The 21,562-nt window shown below is 42.8% G+C and overlaps 1 protein-coding gene across 1 annotated transcript; it reads left to right on the forward strand.

Annotated features, from left to right (window-relative positions):
• Positions 1-1,728: 1,728 nt before the first annotated feature.
• On the forward strand, positions 1,729-21,271 carry LOC112632019 (lysozyme-like protein 1). Its single transcript, XM_025397631.1, is given in 6 exon segments — positions 1,729-1,764; positions 1,766-1,845; positions 4,181-4,344; positions 4,855-5,013; positions 18,694-18,772; positions 21,202-21,271. Coding segments are annotated over 6 exon segments (588 nt in total).
• The last annotated feature ends 291 nt before the right edge of the window (positions 21,272-21,562 follow it).

Consider the following 21,562-nt stretch of genomic DNA (forward strand, 5'->3'; position numbering starts at 1 on the left):
TCTATTCCTAGTATATAAAAATATAAATGGCTTTTGTATATTTACTATGTATCTGAAAACTTGCTAAACAAGCATTTTTGAAAAAAAAAGACCATCTGTCTCTATTTTCTCATTGATTGTAAAATCCCTATTTCAAAGCATTTTGAAAAAGATGTTTGAAGAAAAACCTATATATTTTCTCATATTATAGACAATTCACAAGAAAAAGCATGTAGGTCAGGTGCCATGGCTCATGCCTGTAATTTCAGCACTTTGGGAGACCAAGGTGGGCAGATTGCTTGAGATGAGGAGTTTGAGACCAGCCTGGCAAACATGGTGAAACCCCGTCTCTACTAAAAATACAAAAATTATCTGGGCGTGGGGGCACATGCCTGTAATCCCAGCTACCCGGGAGGCTGAGGCATGAGAATCGCTTCAACCCATGAGGTGGAGGTTGCAGTGAGCCGAGATCACACTACTGAGCTCCAGCCTGGGCAACAGAGGGAGACTCTGTCTCAAAAAGAGAGAGAGAGAGAGAAAAGTCCACAAATGGCTTCTAAAGACAAGAAAAGATGCTCAGACAGCTTGAAATAAGGGAAACTAAAATTGAAACTATGCTGACAAAATTATGTTTCATCTCTAATATTGGCAAATATCTTAACCTTTGGTAACACAGTATGCTAGCCATCTTCCTCATACAAGCCCACATGGAAGGCAATTTGGCAACATCTAGCAAAATTACAAAATTACAGTCCTTAACCCAGCAATTCAATGTTCAGGAATGTATCCAACAGATATTCTTGCAAATGTACAAATGACAAATGTACAAGATTACTAATTGTAGTATGTTTATCATAGAAGAAAAAAATACCGTTAAGTGTGAATCAATATGGAATTGGCTAAATATGTTACATCTACACAGTGTAACACTATATAAGCTTAAAACTAGATTTCAACAAAACCTTTGCATTATTTGTAGATAGAATTTAATAAAATATAATGATTCATTAGTGCAACTAACAATAAACTTATACTTAGATCTACATATTCCAATGAGAATTCATTTCAAATGTGTCATTAAATCTGAACACAGAAATAAATGGGCCTTGAAACCAGCTCTTTAGTTATTGATTCACAAAATGTCAAGCCAATTTTTTAAAAAATAATGAAATCATGTTGATTATACATTAAAAATTTTTAATTTCTTTTGTGGCCCTCTTTTGAAAATATTTTATTAATGAACAATATATAGCAAAGAAATGTGCTGTTAATAAATTTTTAACGTTAATTTCACCTCTCTCATTCATTTTCAGATTTTAGTTTTGTGCATGTTGATAATTTATGTAGCATATTAGTACAGAGATACAGAAGTGTGATTTATAATTTAATATACATCTAAAGAGGATACATGCTTAACTTTATTAATGGAATTTGTGATAAAGTTTGCAGACTGCTGCCTTAGAGAACAGCTCTCACTTGTACAGGAGGCCCTGGCCAAGTTGTGTAGTGAGGAGGGTTGTTGAGAGGAAAAGAGAAAAAATGAGAGATATTAAGGCCCAGAAGACAGTTATCACCTGCCTCAGAACACAAGCATGCAGGATGACATAGCTTTTAGTCCCAAGAAGTAGAATTCTCGCATCTCTAGGTGGTGAGAAACAAAGGACTAAGAATTTTTCTTTCTCTAACACTCTAAAGAAAGGTTCTTGAAGGAAACTTGCGCCTTGTTAGAATCAGATATGGCTTCAGCGGATGCAGGACGCTCACCTGAGCTGCCAGTCACCGACTGAGTAAGTGGAACCGTGTTTCTTCCGCAGACTCACCTGAGAAATCGGCCTCTCAGGCAGGCACCGGGAATCTGCCTTTTCAGTAAGACCTGAATTACTCTTATGAAGCCACCTGTCCCTGAGAACCAGCAATGGCAGGTTCTTGAAGGATGCAGGACATGATGCTTGGGGTTATCATTGCTGTGGGTTTTGTTTTGACTTGTTTGAGATCAGTAAAATTCCAAAGCAGGGGATGGAAACCCACTTTATTTGTAAGTTCTGCATCTTTTTTTTTTTTTTTTTTTTGAGACAGGGTCTCACTGTGTTGCCCAGGCTGGAGCGAAGAGGCATAATCACAACTCACAACAGCCTCAACCTCTGAGCCTTAAAAGATCCTCCCACCTCAGCCTCCCAAATAGGTGGGACCACAGTCACACACCACCATGCCTGGCTAATTTTTGTGTATTTTGTAGTGACAGAGGTCTACCTTTGTCGCCCAGGCTGGTCTCAAATTCCTGGCTTCAAGCAATTTGCCCTCTTCACCCTCACAAAGTGCTGGGATTACCGTGCCTGGCCTAAGCTCTGCATCTTAAACCTTGTTTGTCTGTCCCTCACAGCTTAACACCATGCTGTACGCCACAGCCTGGCATGCTTTCTCTGAAAAGGGCCAGATAATAATATGTTAGGCTTTGTGGTCCATACAACCTCTAACACAGCTACTCAACTCTGCCACTGCAGCAGGAAATCAGCCACCAACAATATATTACCAAATGGGTGTAGGTATGTTTCAATAAAACTTTACATACAAAAGCAGACCCAATTTGCTGACCCTTGCTCTTCACGTTTGTAATGTGTGTGCTCCTCATGAAACACAGTTCTTACCTTATGGCTTAGTTACCTTAAAGCCCCACTTGTTACTTAGTGCGGTGGCCTTGCTGATGACTACTTAGCCCTGTTTTGGGCCTAGCCTTTCAATGCAGCAATCCAGCCCCAGGGAGAGAAACTAATGACTGGAGAAGTTTCTAGGCAAGTGCAGAAAATGACACGGGATGAACATATGTATGAACATCAAGTTCAGGATCCCGAGCAGGTGTCAGAAATTTCACTTCACCCCATCCCAGCAAGGCTGCTGTATTTGGGGAAGACATTCTTTTAAGAGAGGAGGATATTGTGGAAAATCAGTAGGCAGCAGGAGATGGCTCTCTTGATCCTACTCCCATTTCAAATGCTTCCCTGGGGGCCTCTTTATTGCCCTTCTGCTCCCCCAGGTGCTTTCCTCTTTTCGTGAGCCATTGTCATCCATCCCTCTTGCTCCCCAGTCAGGTGCCAGACTTTTAGGAGGCCCCCCAGAGCACTGGTGGTGAAGCCTAGCAAAGCAATGCATTTGCCATCTAAGATAAAACACTGATACTTTGGAAGCAACGCTCCCACATTTTGAATTGCATCAAGAAAAGAAAATGAAAGATTAGGTGCTTAATCTTCACCCTTCAGTAAACCCCCAAACAATGAATCTTAAAGTTATCCCTACAGGCCCACGTGTCTTTCATCTCTGGCTGAAATGGGGTGTCTGTTTCTACACATCCAGTTGATCCTTGAACAAATGCAGGGGCCAGGGGTGCCAACCCCTGCTCAGTTGAAAATCTTGCACTTAACTTTTGACTCCCCAGAAGCTTAACGACTAATAACTTACTGCTGACGGGAAGCTTTATCGATAACATGAACAGCCAATCCACACATATTTTGTATGTTCTATGTTTTCTATACTGGATTCTTACAATAAAGTAAGCTAGAGAAATGAAATGTTATTAAGAAAATCATAAGGAAGAGAAGATATATTCACTATTTGTAAATATTAACTATTTGTTAACAGTAAATATTTACTATTATATTATATTCACTATTTGTTAAGTGGAAGTGGATCATCATACAGGCCTTCACCCTGGTTGTCTTCACACTGAGCAGGCTGAGGCGGAGGAGGAGGAGGGGTTGGTCTTGGTGTCTCAGGGGTGGCAGAGGAAGAAGAAAATTCAGGTATAAATGGACCCACGCAGTTCAAACCTATGTTGTTCAAGGGTCAGCAGTCTAGGGAATGTTTCACCCTTGTATTCTATTCTTTATTCGTAGAATTAAAATAGAAATCCTGAAAATGCCCCCTGTGGTTTTCACCTGGATGTGTATTAAGAAGGGTTAATTTTTTCACTTGCTTAACCCTGAGAACACAGCATTGACTTGAAAGTTACTGTATGGAAAAGCACTAAGGAAACAGCCTTCAGTCACATTCCTTCCCTGGACTGTAGAGTGGCCGGTTTTGCCTGATGGTGGCTCTGAATGACCAAAGTGACAGGCAGCATCTAGGCAGGGCTGTGCACAGTCACCGCCGCTGGATTTCAAAGTTCCCGAATCAAGATCGTCTGACCCGTTCTCCTGCTCGTTGGCAGGTTCTGTCTCCAGCAGGCTTTGAGGATGAAGGCTGCGGGTATTCTGACCCTCATTGGCTGCCTGGTCACAGGGGCTGAGTCCAAAATCTACACGCGCTGCAAACTGGCAAAAATATTCTCGAGGGCTGGCCTGGACAACTACTGGGGCTTCAGCCTTGGAAACTGTGAGATTCTTTCTTTCCTCCTCTCTTTCTGTCCTTGACCTCCCCCTGAGATGTTGAAGGTCCTGGCCACACTCCCCGCTGTGTCTTCCCAGCTAACCATGCTCTGCCCTCACCGCGCCCAGGGGCGGCTGCCGGCCTAACTGTGGCTCCCTGGGTCTCCTCTCCTTCCTCCCCGGCCCCTCATTTCCTCATTCCTGGACTCCTGCCCTTACGACACCAGCCAGGGAAGGGGAAAGTAACGCCACCTCTGCTGGCATTGTGGGAAGAGAGGGACCTGACTTTTGTTCTAGATTAGGCTCAGTCCCTGACTGGGTGTGCAGCTTCAGGTGTGCCACCCCAGCCCCCAATGTGCCCCCGGTGTGCCCCCTGGGTGCATACCTGTCCTGCTCCGCCCCAAGGAGTATTGGGAGGAAGCAGTCAGTTAACAGGGATAAGGAAACTCACCCTCAGACCAGGCTTAGAGCAAACAATGCACTTCCTTTGCTGACATTTCTGGCTTTGCCCCTCCAGGGATCTGCATGGCATATTACGAGAGCGGCTACAACACCACTGCCCAGAGGGTCCTGGATGACGGCAGCATCGACTACGGCATCTTCCAGATCAACAGCTTCACGTGGTGCAGACATGGAAAGCTGCAGGAGAACAACCACTGCCACATCGCTTGCTCAGGTGAGGCTCTGACTTTCAGCGATGCCATCCTGGGGACCAGGCGAGAAAGCCGACAACAGGATCACCAGCCACGTTTTGCTTTAACTAAAATTTGGAATTCAAGCTTGCAAATAGGTCTGTTCCAGATTGGTAAATTATGCAACAGTTTCCAAGGTGACACTCAGGATCCTGCGGCTGACTTGTCCAAAGATGACTTATTCCTTGTAGGACAGTTTTATGAAGCCCTCCCCTAAAGCAGGGGGATGGACAGATGACCTTACTGCCCTTTCATGTATAGAGATATTTGATGTCTGCAGTAAGAAAAAAGAAGCTGCCTGCCGGCTGCTTTCCATAAGCAATTCACTCCAAGGATGCAGTATGTACCTCTCTGAACAGAAAGAGATGAATACTCTTTATATTTCTTTCTCTTGTCTTTTCTTCTCTCTTTTTTTTTTTTTTTTTTTGAGACAGGGTCTCACTCTCTTGCCCAGGTGGCACATTCATAGCTCATTGCAGTCTTGACCTCCAGGACTCAAGCAACCTTCCCTCCTCTGGGTGGCTAGAACTACAGGCATATGCCCCACTATTTTTATTATTTTTTTGGTACAGACAGAGTCAGTCTGTGGGGTCTCGCTATGGGGTCTCACCCAAGCTGGTCTTGAACTCCTGGCCTAAGGTGTCGACTTCACTCTTGTACCTTACATGGCAAAAGGGACTTTGTGGATGTGAACAAGGATCTGAGCTTGAGCAAGAGAGATTATCCTGGGCAATGTTGAGTGAAGCCAGTCTAATCTCATGAACCCTAGAAGGAGAGAATCATGCCCAGCATACCGAGTCATTAAAACAGCATTGAATTCACTCAGAAAGGAAGTTAGGTTTCTATTGCTGCCCTAACAAATGACCCCAAACTTAGTGGTTTAAACACCACAAAATTTCTTTAGTTCTCTAGGCTGGAAGAGTGCCAAGGGATTCACAGGGCTGAAGTCAAGGTGCTGGCAGGTCTGTTTTCCTTTCTGGAGGTTCTGCAGGAAGATCCATGTCCTTGCTCATTTGGGATTTGGCAGAGTTCAGTTCCTTGTGGGTATTGAACTGAGATCCCTGTTGCTTGCAGGTTGTCACCCAAGGGCCATTCCAGGCTTCTAGGGACTACTCACACCCCTTGACTCATGGCCCCTTACTCCATCTTCACAGCCAGCAATGATGGGTCGAGTCGTTCTCACACTTTGAATCTCTCCTCCTTCTTCTCTCATTGGATCCTTCCGTGACCACACCTGGGCAAGATTCTCTGCTTCTAACAACTCATGCAAAGCCCCTTTTGCCATGTAAGGTACAAGAGTGAAGTCAGAGGGTAACCTTAGGCCAGGAGTTCAAGACCAGCCTGGGTGAGACCCCACGGCAAGACCCTACAGCCAGACTCTGTCTCTACAAAAAAATTAAAAATAGCCAGGCATATGCCTGTAGTTCTAGCCACCCAGAGTACATTTTCTGAGAACCAAGTGGTTAAATTTTTTACCTCCTATATCATAAAGAATCCTGACTGGAAGACAGAAAAAATGCAAACTGGGATACTGGAAGAGAATGTTAATAAAGACTGTACTTACAAAGATCTGATCAAATCATAGAAAAACCATGGCAATAGTGAAGTGAGGGATTAGGAACCCCTTGCCCAAAAACGAATGGAAAGAGAGCTGTGACCAGCACTGAGGTACAAAAGGTCTGCAGGGAGAAGTCTGCCTTCTAGGATCTGAGATCTTCCCTCAAGGGACGTGACTTGTGCTGAGTGACCTGACAGAAAAAAAGCTGGAAGATACTATATGTATATCCCAACCTCAGTGTCCTGTCTCTGTTCCTTCCCTGCTGATGCCTACTCTTATTTAAACTCCTCCAGAAGTCAGAGGACATGGGAATCCATTGACGCCAACTGTGTGTGTTGGCCTCCGAGTGCACAGAGCATGGTGGAGAAAGGTAGAGAGTGGATCCGTCAGGGCAAAGATGAGATATTCAGCTCAGCTCCCATGCACTCTCTCTCACAAAACTACAGGAAAATGTGCTCCACCAAAAGAATAAACTAAAACAATGAAGAGGAAACGCAGTTCAGGAAACAAGGGACTCGATAAGGGAGAAAGGCAAGAGGAATGCCCAGCCTGAGAGTGAAGGATGATCCCAGGTTGAGTTTTATTATAGAGTTCTAGTTACATCTCATTAAGGTCAGAGAATATGGTCTATAACAGCGGCCCCCAACCTTTTTGGCACCAGGGAACAGTTTGTGGAAGACAAATTTTCCATGGACCAGGGGAAGGAGGATGGTTTCAGGATGATTCACACATATTACACTTATTGTCCACTTTATTTCTGTTATTATTTCATTGCAATATATAAGGAATAATAATGCAACTCACCATAATGTAGAATCAGTGGGAGCCCTGAACTTATTTTGCTGCAACTACATAGTCACATCTAGGGGTTATGGGAGACAGTGACAGATCATCAGGCATTAGATTCTCATAAGGAGCACGCAACCTAGATCCCTCACAAGTGAAGCTCACAGTAGGGTTTGCACTCATATAAGAATCTAATGGTTAGCTGTTGATCTGACAGGAGGTGGAGCCCAGGCAGTAATGTGGGAGATGGGGAGTGTCTGTAAATACAGATGAAGATTCACTCACTTGCCTGCCGCTCACTTCCCGCTGTGAGGCCACAGACCCATGATTCAGGGGTTGGAGATTCCAGGTCTATATGATTTGAAACCTTTACTATTTCTTTAACCTTGTTTTACAGCACAGCAAATGTGTCTTACAGTGATTGTGCATTTGGAAAAAATGTGTATTTTATATTTGGTATGGATGTTCTATAAATGATTGTTACATCCTTTCTGATTTTCTCACTTGTTCTATTATACAGTGAGAAATAGATATTGAAATTTGCAACTATCATTTTAGTTTTGCCTATTTCACCTTTCAGTCTTGTCCATTTTTGAAGCTTTGTTCTTAGGCAGATATTCTTTGAGGATTGTTATGTCCTTGTATTGAATTGACTCTTTTATCACTGGAGTCAATGTTTCTGCTTAACTCTGGTGCTATTTCTCATCCAGAAATCTACTTTGCTTGATAGCAGTATAGCCCACTCTCGCTTTCTTTGAGGAAATATTTGCATAGTATGTTTCTTTCCATCCTCTACTTTTAATCCATCTGTGTCTTTATATTTAAGGTGAATTTCTTATAGGTAATGTATAGGTATGTGTTGCTTTTATATGCATTCTGATAATTACTGTTTTCAGTAGGAGTGATTAAACCATAGGTCAGCAACTGTTTGCCTAAAGGGCCAAATGGTAAATATTTTAGGCTTTTCAGGCCATATGGTTTAGAATGCTACTACCCAACTATGACGTAGTGTGAAAGCAGCCATAGAAAGTACGTAAATGAGTAGGCCTGGCTGTGTTCCAATAAGGCTTTATTTACAGAAATGGGAGGTTGGCCTGTAGGTTATGCCATGATTAGGCCATTTGCATTTAATGTGATTACTGATCTGGCTAGTTTGTTTTCTTTCTTTCTTTCTTTCTTTCTTTCTTTCTTTCTTTCTTTCTTTCTTTCTTTCTTTCTTTCTTTCTTTCTTTCTTTCTTTCTTTCTTCTTTCTTTCTCTCTCTCTCTCTCTCTTTTTTTTTCTTTTTTTTTTTTTGATAGAGTCTTGCTCTGTCACCCAAGCTGGAGTACAGTGGCGCAATCTCGGCTCACTGCAACCTCTGCCTCCTGGGTTCAAGTGATTCTCCTGCCTTGGCCTCCTGAGTAGCTGAGACTACAGGCACATGCCACCATGCCCGGCTAATTTTTTGTATTTTTTTTAAGTAGAGATGGGGTTTTGCCGCGTTAGCCAGGATGGTCTCGATCTCCTGACCTTGTGATCTGCCCACCTTGGCCTCCCAAAGTGCTGAGATTACAGGCACGAGTCACTGCACTCGGCTAATATGGGTAGCTTTAAATTACATCTTGCTATTTTGTTTTCTGTTTGTGCCATCTATTCTTGGTTCCATTTTTTCTGCCTTCTTTTGAATTTATTGAATATTTTTTAGTATTCTCTTTTATTTCCTCCATTGGTTTGTTAGCTATACTTCAATTTTGTTTTCAGTAGTTGCTTTAGGGTTTCCAATAGGCATCATTATCTTATTACATTCTACCTTCAAATAACACACCACTTCACATGTAACATATGAGTTTCTTAACAGTATACTTGTTTTTCCTATTCCATCCTTTATGCTGTGTTGTCACGCATTTTTCTTCTATATTTGTATACCTCACAATGCATTTTTATAATTTTTTCTTTAAACAATTGTCTTTTAAATACATTTCTAAATGAGAAAAAAGTTTTATAGTATTTATTACATACTTACTATTTCCAATACTCTTCATTCCTTTGGTGGATTTATTTGAGCAGACAGTTAATTGATATCATTTTCCTTCAGCCTAAAGAACTTTCTTTAACTTTGTTTTGTTTTGTTTTAGAGTAGAGGTCCATTAGCAAGCATTCTCTCTGTCTGAAAATATCTCTGTTTATTTTGATTTTGAGGAATATTTTCTTTACATATAAAATTCTGGGCTGACAGTTCTTTTCCACCTCAAGTTGTTGTTGTTTTGAGACAGGGTCGTGCTCTGTCCCCAAACAACACTGTGAGTGTAGTGGCATGATCACAGCTCACTGCAGCCTTGACTTCCTGAACTCAAGCAATTCTCATGCCTCAGCCTCCTGAGCAGCCGGGACCACAGGCATGTGCCACCGTGCCTGGCCGATTAAAAAAAAAAAAAAAAAATTGTAGCGATGGGGTCTTGTCATGTTGCCCAGGCTGGTCTCAAACTCCTGGGCTCAGGCAATCCTCTCCCCTCAGCCTCCCAAAGAGCTGGGATTACAGTTGAGCCACCACACTTGGCTTCAAGTTTTTAAAGATATTCTGTTGCCTTCTGGCTTGCCTTGTGTATGATGGGAAACCAGTGATTTCCTTCTGTTTGTCCCTGGTATGTAATACTTCTTGTTTTTCTCTAGTTGTTTTAAAGATTTTCTCTTTGTCACTCATTTTCAGCAATTCAATGATGTGTGATATTTGTGTTTATCTTACTTGGTATTCATTAACATTCTGTATTCCCTGAGTTTATAATTTTCATTAAATGTGAAAACATTTCAGCCATTCTTTCTTCTAATGCTTTTATTTTCTCTTTCAAGAATTCTAACGGCATGTATGTTTGATCACTGATGCTGTCCCATTCATCATTGAGGTTCCTTGTTTTTTAGCCTTTTTCCCTCTCTGTGTTTTATTTTCAATAGCCTCCATTGTTACGTCTTCAAGTCTGCTGTTACTTTTTTTTTTAATGCTAATCTATTAAACTTATTGATTGGATGTTTCTTTTCAGATACCGTGTTTTTTATTTGGCATCATAATTTTTTGTATCTTTTATTTCATTTTATTCATGTTTCTCTTTAAGCCCTGGATATAAATAATCATATTTATAAGCAGTGCTTTAAATTTCTTATCTGCTAATGCAATCAACTGTCATTTCTGGGTCTTGCCCTTGACTGATCTTTCTCCTGGTATGTGTCACGTTTCCCTGCCTCTGCACAAGGAATCACTTTTTATTGAATACGCACACAGTGTATGTGTTGATGGCTGTTGTGAGTCTTCAAGTCTTGTCTTCTTAGTTTAAAAGAATTTAAACAAGAGACACACAGCAAAGGAGATGTAGCATAAAGTAATTTATTGAGAAAGAGAAAGACTCTTTTGAAAGTTAGGCACAGAATGGACAGTACACTCTGAGAGAGGGAGATTTCAGGTCTGGCGGCTCGTGAAGATGGGACAGCAAAGACAGGAGCAAGGGATGCTCCCTTTATGAGAGTCTTCCATGGTTATTCATAAGCGGGTAGGAAGAGGTGTTGCTAGTAAGCATGTTCTGGGCAGTCCTCCTGGTACATTTGTGTAGTAGCTGTACATGCTTGTTCATACATCTCATGTGTCATTAGCACCTTAAATCTCCACCCAGGGATGTGTTTTTTATTATTATAATGAGCAAGGGGTTAGTCTGAGGACAGGTAAAGTCAAAATGTGCATGTTCCCTACAGGGGAAATTCCCTTCTGGAGACAGCTTTGTTTGAATGAGCTGGCCTACATGCAGTATGAATGCTGAGACTCATGGTGTTGACTGGACGGATCACCACAGTTGCCATATCCCGAGGGTGTGGTTGCTTCCTTGCCTACTTATGGCACCTCATATGCGACATTGTTGAGTGTCTAGATTATGTTGTCTTCCTTTAAGGAGGGTTGAATTTCTTTTGCCAACCAGTTAAGTTTATTCTGATCAGTTTAACCCTTTTAAGACTTGCTCTTAAACTTGGTTAGTGAAGTTCTGGATTAGTCTTTATGGTAGGACTAGTTTAGTCCCACTACCAACGCATGACTACGCATCCAGTATCTCTTTTGTTTTTTGGGTTTTTTCTTTTCTTTTTTCTTTTTTCTTCCTTTTTTTTTGATGCAGTTTTGGTCTTGTTGCCCAGGCTGGAGTGCAATGGTGTGATCTCGGCTCACTGCAACCTCTGCCTCCCAGGTTCAAGCGATTTTCCTGCCTCGGCCTCCCGAGTAGCTGGGATTACAGGCGTGCGCCCCCACGCCTGGCTTATTTTTATTTTTAGTAGAGATGGGGTTTCTCCATGTTGGTCAGGCTGGTCTCAAAACTCCCAACCTCAGGTGATCTGCCTGCCTCAGGTTCCCAAAGTGTTGGGATTACAGGTGTGAGCCACTTGGCCGGCCTAGTTTCTCTTTTGAATGTGCTGAGGATTCAGCAAGGTCTATTACCTCGGGCTCGTCAAAAATCAAATGTCTTCCAGCCCTGCATGAGGTTCATAACTGCCCTGCTCCTGGCAGTAGTTGTCGGCCTAGCCCTGTGGAATTTTACCTATGCATACTCAGTTTGGCCTTCAGTCAATGACTGGGTGGAATCCCTTTGCAGATTTCTGCTGCTCTTCTGGGTAGCTCCTGCCTCCCAGGTATTCTTCACAAAATCTGAGCTGCCTTGGCATCTGATGTCTGTCTCCTCCTCTGAGATGGCCATCCCCTGCCTGGTTCTACCTCCCTGGTCTGCAGAGCTCCTCTGGGCAGAAAGTCATGGCAATCACAGTGTTCACTGTGTTTTTCTCTCTCTCAAAGACCATGATCCTGCATTGCCAGTTGTCCAATGTCTGAAAACAATTTTTCATTTATTTTGTCTGGTTTTCTAGTTGTTTACAGTGGGAAGAGAAATCTCTGACTCCATCATGGTCATGTTTGACTTTAAATGCAGATTACTAATTTAATATTGTTCAGTTTCATTCCAATTAAGGACATCTGGGGCAAGGGTCTATCTGCAAGACAATCTTAGATTCTAAGAAATTAAAGTGTCAGAAGGTTCATGGTCAGAGGTAAAATGACACTCATATCTGTTTTCTTATCATAAAGAGCATGGGATTTTCAGGGATAGCTTTAAAATAGAAAACAAGATATTTGTTCTATGTACTAACCACTCTTCCGTGGCAGGCTTCCCTTAGCCTCAGGCCAGAGGGGCTTTTATTAGAACAATGTCATTGTGTCCCACATATTATAGAATTAGCAACATTTTGTCATGGGAACCTGAAAAAAAAGAGCATCAGGATGTGTATACAAGGTATGTGATGTTATATGCACGTACAGTATAGATACATTTCATGCTCATTTTCTTTTCTTTTCTTTTCTTTTCTTTTTTAATAGAGACAGGGGTTTCGCCATATTGCCCAGGCTGGTCTTGAACTCCTGGGCTCAAGTGATCCTCCCACCACGACCTCCCAAAGTGCTGGGATTACAAGCGTGAGCCACTGCACCCAGCCCGTGCCCATTTTCTGAAGCTAGACAATCTCCTCACTCTCATTCCAAATTGTATTCCTAAAATTCCTGCCTACTTTCCCTAAACTATTTGGAGAGAAAGTCGATGATATATTCGTATATATAAAGCATATATAAACACACACATTCATATACCTACACATATACACACACATAGTGTACAAAATTTCTGATGTAATGACAGTATTTTCCCCAACAGCACAGATGTCATTAAAATAAGAGCATTTCAGGAAAAAAATGATTACTGACTCTCTATCTAGTCTAGTGCACTTATATTAATCTTATTTCTCATCACCCTGGTATCTGAATTGGCCTTTGTCACCTCACGGGGGAAAGAGATGAACATCGAGGGCGTGGTGGCTGCTAGATTTCACTTGGGAGGCAGGAGGATGCTGAGGAGAGACAGGGATACTTCGAAGTAGAACTAACAAAACTGAAAATAGGACTGAAGCTCTTTTTGTGTTGATTGTTGCTGTTTTCTGTTGGATGTGGAAGAATAAACGATTCTTTGCTATTCAATGTAACCCTTTCCTTATTCATGTTTGACTGGACAGAATTGTCTATTTAAAGTAAATTGAGCAAAACAATTCTTGGCAGGAATCCTCATTTGAAAAGTGCCATCTTAACTCATGTCTGCCCCTCTGCGGCTATTTCTTGTAAAAACAGCTCAGAGCTGTGTAGCGTTCTTGATTTCCCACCACCCACCTTCTCTAACATGTTTTCAGTTTTTCCTTTTTTCCTTTTTTTTTTTTTTGGACAGAGTCTCGTTCTGTCACCCAGGCAGGAGTGCAGTGGCGCAATCTCAGCTCACTGCAACCTCCGTCTCCCAGGTTCAAGCAATTCTTGTGCCTCAGCCTCCCGAGTAGCTGGAATTACAGGCGTGTGCCACCACAGCCAGCTAATTTTTGTATTTTTAGTAGAGACAGGGTTTTGCCATGTTGGCCAGGCTGTTCTTAAACTCCTGACTCAAGTGATCTGCCTGCCTCAGCCTCCCAAAGTGCTGGGATTACAGGTGTGAGCCACCGCACCTGGTCAACGTACTTTCCTAAACAAATTCAGTCATGTCCAACGAGTACTTTCAAAACATCCCAATTGTGCAACAAAACGCTCTAACAACGTAGGAGGGGGCGAGCAACTGTAGGCGGTGTGCGCTTCCTGGTCCTGCATGGCCTGACCCTTTCAGGAATCCTTACAGGGCATTGCCAGCCAAGCGAACTGCCCTGCCCCCAGTACAAATGTGCTCTTTCTGTACATGCCTGGGATGACCTCCAATCCTAGAATGATAGAATGTTATCTGCTTCCTCCTCACTGTGTCCCTCCAACCCCTAGAGACAGCCCCAAACCCACGTCTCCCAGGAAATATGCTAGACCACTTCCAAACACAAACCAGTGTCTCAGCATTTATCAAGCGCTTATGCACCCAAGATAAAGCGTCTCTAAGTAATTTGAACATATATCAAGGTACAAAATGCTTAAGTTTGGATAACCTCATAGGAAATAATTACTAGAAAAAATAAAAGTATACTTTTATCATCAACTTTATTACTATATAGTGTTTTATGAGCAGGAATCTTTCTTAAGTGGCCTCTGTCGGAAGAAGGAATCAGAGGAAAACAGAATTTAAGCCCTCTATGGGAATACAGGCTCATTAACTGGGTGAGCAACCCCAGTTTATAGGGATCAAATGGTACCCACAGAAATGGTGGTTCTGAGGACTGATGGAGATTTTGTGTGAAGAGATTTGACATGTGCCTGACATAGAGTAGGATTTCAATAAAGTATTAGCTAGTGGTAATAGCTATTATTATTCCAAATATTTATATCTCAAGAAGATAGGCAAAAGACTTTTTTTGTTGTTTGTTTGTTTTTTTGAGATGGAGTCTCACTCTGTTGCCCAGGCTGGAGTGCAGTGACTCGATCTCGGCTCACTGCAACCTAGGCCTCCCGGGTTCAAGTGATTCTCCTGCCTCAGCCTCCCTAGTAGCTGGGACTACAGGCACGTACCACCACGCCCAGCTAATTTTTCATATTTTTAGTAGAGATGGGGTTTCACTGTGTTAGCCAGGATGGTCTCCATCTCCTGACCTCATGATCCGCCCTCCTCGGCCTCCCAAAGTGCTAGGATTACAGGCGTGAGCCAGGGCGCCCGGCTGGCAAAAGGCTTTTATAAGCCGATATGGCTTTAGTTTTCACTGTAGAACTATAAACCAAATGCTAGCGAATTTGCATATGTTGTTTCAATTGCTCTTATAGATGATGTATTTTGTTAGTTTTTCTCCTGGTTAATATAATTTTGTTTTAAATAAAAATTAAGCCACATTTAGAATAAATTTGCTTAAAAGAAATCTATCACTACATTTATCTTCTAGTGAAGCCTAACTGAGAAAGCCAAAAATTAGCAACTCAAGGAAATAGCAGGCTCAAGGAAAAATTCCACCTTCAACTGAGTTAATAGAATAATTTGGAATTACAATGCTCTATTGAAAGCAACATTTTATGCTAACATTATTTTTGGTTATTTTTCTGGTAATAAAAGTAGTACATTTCTATTGTAAAAACTTTTAGAAGATACACAGTAAAGATTTAAAAGTATTGGTGAACCCACAGTTAAGAGTCAATCTTTCTTAAACTACTGGTGAACTAATGACTATCTTTTTTTCCTAAACCAGTGCTGTCTAACAGAACTTTCCATGATGATGAAAATGTCTTCCATCTGTGCTGTCAAACATGAGAACCACTAGCCATGAGTGGTTATAAAGTATCTGAAATATAGCTAGAACAAATAAGGAACTACAGTTTTAATTGTGTTTAATGTTAATTAATTACAATTCTTTTTTTTAACATTTTTTCCAGATTTATTGAGGTATAACTGACAAATCAAAATTGTATACATTTAAATAACATAATTTGATATATTTATAAATTGTGAAATGATCACTACAGTAGAGTTTAACATCACCTCACATAGTTGCTGTGTGTGCATGTGTGTGTGTATGAGAGAGAGACAGAACACTTAAGATCTACTCTCAGCAAATTTCAAGTAAGCAATACAGTATAATTAACTATGATAATCATAGTATACATTAGATGCACAGACCTTCCTCACCTTATAACTGAAAGTTTGGACCCTTCCATCAGTATCTCCCCATTTTCCTCACCAGCCACTGCTCTACTGTCTGCTTTTATGAGTTGAACTTTTGTAGATTTTGCATATGCATGAAATCATGTGGTATTTGTCTTTCTATGTCTCACTTCCTTCACTTAGCATGATGTCCTTCCGTTCATCCATGTTATTGCAAATGTCAGCATTTCCTTCTTTTCCAAGACTGAATAATACTCCACTCTCTATACAGACATATTTTTATCCATTCATCTGTCAACAACTATAATTTTAATTTAAATTATCACATGTTGCTAATGTCTGCCATATTGGACAGTACAGCTCTTGATGGATATTTTTATGATATTGGGAACTTAACATTGCATTGGGAGCATTTCTCTATATTATTAAATATCCTGGGAAAACATAATTCAAATGGCTCTTTATTTTATTAAATGAAGGTATTATGATTAATTTGAGTATCACTGATGATGAGGCAATTAGATTTTTTCATTTTAACTCTTGTAAATAAAGCTATAGTAAACCACTTTGTAAAGAAATATTTGTCTAGCCTCAAGACTATTTCTTTAGGATAGATCTAGAGAGAGAAATTATTAGGTGAAAGGATAAAAAGCTCTTTAAGGCTCTGAACGTATGCTGCTATGTTGGTTTCCTGAGACGCTGAATCCATTATACTCCCACCAGCAAGTATCCAGAGAACTTGCCTCTCTGTGCCCTTGTCAACATCGAGCATTACCCAATTCTCTTTAAAAAAAAAAAAATTACTTTGTGTAATTGACAAGCAGAAATGAGATCAACTGGTTTGAGTATTTTTGTCCTTGGTTGGTGGTTGTGGTGGTCATGGAGATGGGCCTCCCAGATCCCCTGCTAAGGGAAGACATGCCGCCCCTGCTGCAGTTGTGTGATGAGCAGACAGTATCTGCCACCTGCTTCAGGATCAGCCTCAGGTGCAGGTTGTTCCCTTCCGGGGTGGCCCACACCCAGTGGGCTCACTTGAAATTTAAAGTAAATAACATAATTTGATATATTCATAAATTGTGAAATGATCACTACAGTCGAGTTTAACATCACCTCCCATAGTTACTGTGCGTGCATGTGTGTGTGTATGAGAGAGAGAGAGAGAGAGAGAGAGAGAAACACTTAAGATTTACTCTCAGCAAATTTCAAGTGAGCAGAGGCAGAGGCATGCGAACCTGGCAGATGGGCAGTGCTCACTCGGGAGCTCATGGCTGGGCTGCCCGAGGAATTGCTGGGTCTGCATCACATATGGACATCTGTCTGCCCATCCTGCTTCCCCCCCATCCCATTCCTTTCATAGGTGTGGATTGCTGAAAATTTCTGGCATCTCAAACCCATCTCAGCATCAGCTCCTGGAGGACTCAACTTGCAGAAGAAGTAATGTTGAACTATGTTTTACTTATTTGCCTTTTTCTGTCATGTTTGTGTTGAGGATCTTGAGGCCGCTTCTAAGCAAGCAGGAAAGAGTGTGGATATCAACTAATACATTTCAATTCAAAGATTTGTTATGTCTGAAGCAATAGAAAAAATAATAGATGGCGGGGTGTGGTGGCTCATGCCTGTAATCCCAGCACTTTGGGAGGCCAAAGCCAGAGGATTGCTTGAGCCCAAGGGTTTGAGATTAGCCTGGGCATCATGGTGAAACCTTGTCTCTACAAAAATAAAAATAAAAAAGGGTCAGGCACGGTGGTGCACACCTGTATTCCCAGCTACTTTGAAGGCTGAGGTGGAAGGATTGCTTGAGGCCAGGAGGTTGAGGCTGCAGTGAGCATAACAGCTTGGGTTATACCACTGCACTCCAACTCGGGTGACAGAATGAGATTCTGTCTCAAAAAGAAAACAGAAAAGGGAAAGTAATAAAGACAAAAACTCACGTATTTGATTTAAAACTTAAAACTTTCTGCACACGAAAAACACTCTGGATAAAAATTTTTTAAGACACAAACTGAAAAATGACAATAGACAAAAGTTTAACGTTTACCTGTAAAGACACCTTACATGTCAAACTAACTCAAATACAAAAAACACTGTACTATCCTGTCTTATGTGTCTTTTTTTTTTTTTTTTTTCTTAAGACAGAGTCTCACTCTGTTCCCCAGGCTGGAGTGCAGTGATGTGAACACAGCTCATTTCAGTTTTGACCTCCTGGGTTCAAGTGATTCTGCCACCTCAGACTCCCGAGTAGCTGGGACCACAGGTGTGTCCCATCACACTAGGCTAATTTTTTTTTTTATGTTTTGTAGAGATGGGTTCTTGCTATGTTGCCCAGACTGGACTCAAACTCGGCCTCAAGGGATCCTCCTACCTCAGCCTTCCAAAATGCTGGGATTGCAGGTCTGAGCCACCACGCCTGGCTTGCGCCTATTTCTTTAGGACATAAAGAGCATTTTCACATGGCATCTTCTCTAAACACATTTCCAAAAACCCTTCAGGATTGGGCTCTTCCTCTGAAACGTCAGGTAGTGCAAGATGAAGATGATCTTAAAACAAAAACAAAGTTCTTTTCATTATGAAGCAGTTTAACAATAATGAGACTGTGGCTTTGCAGGGAAAATTATAGTTCTTCCAACCTTCCCATTCCAAAAAGACTGAGAAAAGTGAAGTAAACTTCAGTTGGGGTCCCTCTCCAACAACAAAGTCTCACCAAACCCTGATGTCTTCTCTCTCTTACAGCCTTGATCACTGATGACCTCACAGATGCGATTATCTGCGCCAGGAAAATTGTTAAAGAGACACAGGGAATGAACTATTGGTAAGGGTCTTTCCTTGGGAGACTTTGGCCATCATGGGCAAAACCTAGTGTGTGTACTCATCACAGCTGTGGTAGAACTGACAAAGTCACGTCTGTAGAGTGGTGCAACCAATGGAACGAGATCTTGTTTATATTCTCCTCCATCGATGTGCGGGTGTGCAGTGAACACAGTAGTACATAGAAGGGGAGAAGAGAGATGGTGTGTCTGGAATTGGTGGGTTCTTGGTCTCACTGACTTCGAGAATGAAGCTGCGGACCCTCGTGTTGAGTCTTAGAGTTCTTAAAAGATGGTGTGTCCGAAGTTTGTTTCTTCTGATGTTCGGATGTGTTCGGAGTTTCTTCCTTCTGGTTGGTTTGTGGTCTCACTGGCTTCAGGAGTGAAGCTGCAGACCTTTGCGATGAGTGTCACAGCTCTTAAGGCAGCGCATCCGGAGTTGTTCGTTCTTCCCGTCCAGAGTGGTTTGTTTCTCCCGGTGGGTTCGTGGTCTGGCTGGCCTCAGGAGTAAAGCTGCAGATCTTCGCAGTGAGTGTTACAGCTCACAATGGCAGCGCAGACCCAAAGAGTGAGCAGCATCAACATTTACTTCAAAGAGCCAAGGAACAAGGCTACTACAACTGGAAGGGCACCGGAGGGGGCTGCCACTGCTGGCTCTGGCAGCCTGCGTTTATTCCCTTATCTGACCCCACCCACCCACATCCTGCTGATTGGCCTATTTTACAAAGGGCTGATTGGTTCATTGGTTCATTTTACAGAGAGCTGATTGATCCATTTTACAGAGCGCTGATTGGTCTGTTTTACAGAGGGCTGATTGGTCCGTTTTGACAGGGTGCTGATTGGTGTGTTTACAAACCTTGAACTAGACACAGAGTGCTGATTGGTGCATTTACAACGCTTCGGCTAGACACAAAAGTTCTCCAAGTCCCCATAGAATTAGCTAGACAAAGAGCACTGATTGGTGCGTTTACAAACCTTGAGCTAGACACAGGGTGCTGATTGGTGTGTTTATAAACCTTGCGCTAGACAGAGGGTGCTGATTGGTGCATTTACAAACCTTGAGCTAGACATAAAAGTTCTCCAAGTCCCCACCAGATTAGCTAGACACAGAGTGCTGATTGGTGCATTTACAATCCTCCAGCTAGACATAAAAGTTCTCCAAATCCCCACCTGACTCAGGAACCCAGCTGGCTTTGCCTGGTGGATCCCATGCAGGGCCACGAGTGGAGCTGCCCACCAGCCTCGTAAAAGGTGCCTGCACTCCTCAGCCCTTGCGCAGTCGAAGGGGAGTGTTGAGGAGCAGGGGGCGGTGCCTGTCCGGGAGGCTCAGGCTGCACGGGAGCCCACTGTGGGGGCGGGTTGGGGGGCCAGGCATGGCGGGCTGCAAGTCCTGAGCCCTGCCTCGCCGGGAGGCGGCTGAGGACCCGCAAGAATTTGAGCATGGCACGGGTGGGCAGGCAGTGCTGGGGGACACAGCGCCCCTTCTGCAGCTGTGCTAAGCCTGTCATTGCCCGGTGCAGCAGCGCTGGCCAGCCGCTCCGAGTGCGGGGCCTGCTGGCTGAGTGCGGGGCCCGCCGGCTGAGTGCGGGGCTAGCCAACCCTGTGCCCACCAGAAAATTGCGCTGGCCCACAAGCGCCAGGCGCAGCCTGGGTTCCCACCCGCACCTCTCCTTCCACACATCCCTGCAAGCAGAGGGAGCCAGCTCTGGCCTCGGCCAGCTCAGAGAGGGGCTCCCACACTGCAGCGGGTGGCGTTTAGGGCTCCTCAAGTATGGCCAGAGCCGATGCTGAGGTCGAGGAGGAGCGAGGGCTGCTAGCGCATTGTCACCTCTCAGTGGGATTGGGTTAAGACAATTTGCAATTGTTTTTCTTATTTATGTATTCCAAGCAATGGAGAAAGGTATTTTTCTAAAGTGACTTGGAAAGGGTCAATTGAGTCAATTCGAGAGAGGAAAAAAAAAACACTTGAGTTTGCTCTAGATTTGGATAAGATTTTGAGGGTTACAGCAACATTTTGAAGGGAAAGAAAATGAGCAGCAGTGAGAGGAAAGTGAGTAGGTCTGTGTCAGCAGAAAGTGTCCCCAGGATTGCACCTGGATCCTTGTATTACCTGCTGCTGTGTTCTGGTGAACATTGTCAGCCGGCCACACACTCAGAGAACCCGAATTTTCAGAGATGTGGGTATGTAATGAAATGACCCGTCCTTACAAAAGTCGATTGCTTGTTGCTGAAGCTAACAATAGCTAGGAGAAAACCAGGAGAGAAAAGTCTGAACAAGGCAAAATGACAGCGTTTTGCCTTGGATCTTAGAAGCAAATGAAATCCAACCCAGGGTTCTGCTGGCGATTTTGGTTAATTTCTGTAGGCTTTGAACCTAAGACGATTTGGATTGTCATGCTTCTTTCTGCTGCTCTTGCTTCCCTGTTGTCCTCAGGCAAGGCTGGAAGAAACACTGTGAGGGGAGAGACCTGTCCGACTGGAAAAAAGGCTGTGAGGTTTCCTAAACTGGAACTGGACCCAGGATGCTTTGCAGCAGCGCCCTAGGATTTGCAGTGAATGTCCAAATGCCTTTGTCATCTTGTCCTGTTTGCTCCCAATATTCCTTCTCAAACTTGGAGAGGGCAAACTAAGCTATATTTTTAAGAAAATAAATATTTTCATTTAAATGTTTCCACTCTGACTCGGTTCCCTTTTCTTCTTTCTCTCTCTCTTCTCTCTCTCTTTTCCTTCCTTCCTTCCTCCCTCCCTCCCTCCCCTCCCCTCCCTCCCTCCCTCCCTCCCTCCCTCCCTCCCTC

The sequence above is a fragment of the Theropithecus gelada genome, chromosome 9, assembly GCF_003255815.1.
Source record: "Theropithecus gelada isolate Dixy chromosome 9, Tgel_1.0, whole genome shotgun sequence".
NCBI lineage: Eukaryota > Metazoa > Chordata > Mammalia > Primates > Cercopithecidae > Theropithecus > Theropithecus gelada.